General features: G+C 53.2%; 1 protein-coding gene across 1 annotated transcript; it reads left to right on the forward strand.

Moving 5' to 3' along the window:
• TM35_001421000 (uncharacterized protein) lies at window positions 1-1,190 on the forward strand (the record flags this gene model as incomplete). Its single annotated transcript, XM_029031889.1, has 1 exon — window positions 1-1,190. A coding segment is annotated over one exon (1,190 nt), but the record flags the coding sequence as incomplete, so codon positions are not given.
• Between the last annotated feature and the right edge of the window lie 229 nt (window positions 1,191-1,419).

Consider the following 1,419-nt stretch of genomic DNA (forward strand, 5'->3'; position numbering starts at 1 on the left):
AGGCAGCGGTGATGATGTACGCGTTTAACGGCACCCATGATACACTAACACTGACAGAACAGGAAATGCAGTACGTTTACCATGTGCACAAGAAAGAGGTCTCATTTGAGAGTAAGGCGACTAAAGCCATGGTCTCTTGCCCCAATCGGTACATATTTGTTAATACCCACACGTATGGTCGACACCACAACCAACTTCAAGAGTTTATGAACATCATCATGTGGGCGGCGCTGCTCAATCGTACGGCTGTTTTGGGGTGGTTTCGTATTGGAAAGAAGTGGATGGATCCTGCAGAGCTGTATGACTTTTCAACAGTTGCACAGCGTTACTGCGTGGTCACGACTGATGTGATGCATCAGCAGTTAAACCGCACAGGTCTTTTGGGTGGCGGCAGTTACGCATGCTATGGTCAGTGTGTACGCGACACTCCACTGCGTCACCTGTCGCGCCATCTGCGTCTACTAAAACAGTCCCCACGGCTGCCGCCGTATTTTTCATGGATGGATCATGAGTCTGTGATGCGGCGTGTTGTTCCGCTTATACGTGCGGCGCACGCTGATCTCGTGGTGCTTGGTGGTGCGTATGCCTTTTTTCTCCGTCGCGGGCTTGTGCATCATGCTGCGATTTACGCTCTTCTGCGGCCGTCGTTGCGTGTGCAGCAAAGAGTAGATGCCTTTCTCCGCCACTCCTTCACCACACGCAGCCGCTTCTTCGCTGTGCACGTGCGGCACCGTGAGCTTATGTGCAACAAGGAGATGGATGTGCACCTCCCTGCGCTGCGGCGATACACTGAGATGCGGCCAGAGGAAGAGCAGCAGCTACGTGCGCAGTGCAACATCAGCATCCCGTATCTTGCCGCGTTGCACGCCTCACTGGGCCTGCAGCTCTTCGCCTTCCCGCTCTTCGTGGCACACGACAGTCAGGACCTATACACAGTCCAACTGCTGGCGGCGCATGGTGCACGTCTGTATGACAAGGAGCACTATGCCCAGTTTGAGGACTGCGCAGAGGGCCTGTGTGCGCTCGCCGTGGACTACTTTCTGCTCACTAAGGGCGAGTACTTTAGTGGGAATGCGTTATCCTCAGTGTCGCAGAATGTGTGCTTTGCACGACTTGGCAGAGGGATGGCGTGCCACGGGATGGGGCCTGCTCTCATCCGCATGCTCTCACGTGACGCCCAGGATATCTGAGGTCTGTCTGTCTGTACGTATGTATGCTGGTTTTACTGTCTTTCCTTCCTTGTCTCTCTCTTTTCTCAGCCGTGTTGTTCTCTCTCTCTCTCTGGTCTTTTTACGTACCCTTGCTGCTTCTATGCACCCCACAATACTTTGCTGTGTAGTGTTGTACCATGTGCTGTTCTTGTTCAGATTTNGGGTGGTTGGAGAAAGAAGGAAATGCTGCATAATTGTGGCGCTTCAG

This window comes from Trypanosoma theileri, assembly GCF_002087225.1.
Source record: "Trypanosoma theileri isolate Edinburgh chromosome Unknown TM35_Tth_142_V1, whole genome shotgun sequence".
Taxonomy (NCBI): domain Eukaryota; phylum Euglenozoa; class Kinetoplastea; order Trypanosomatida; family Trypanosomatidae; genus Trypanosoma; species Trypanosoma theileri.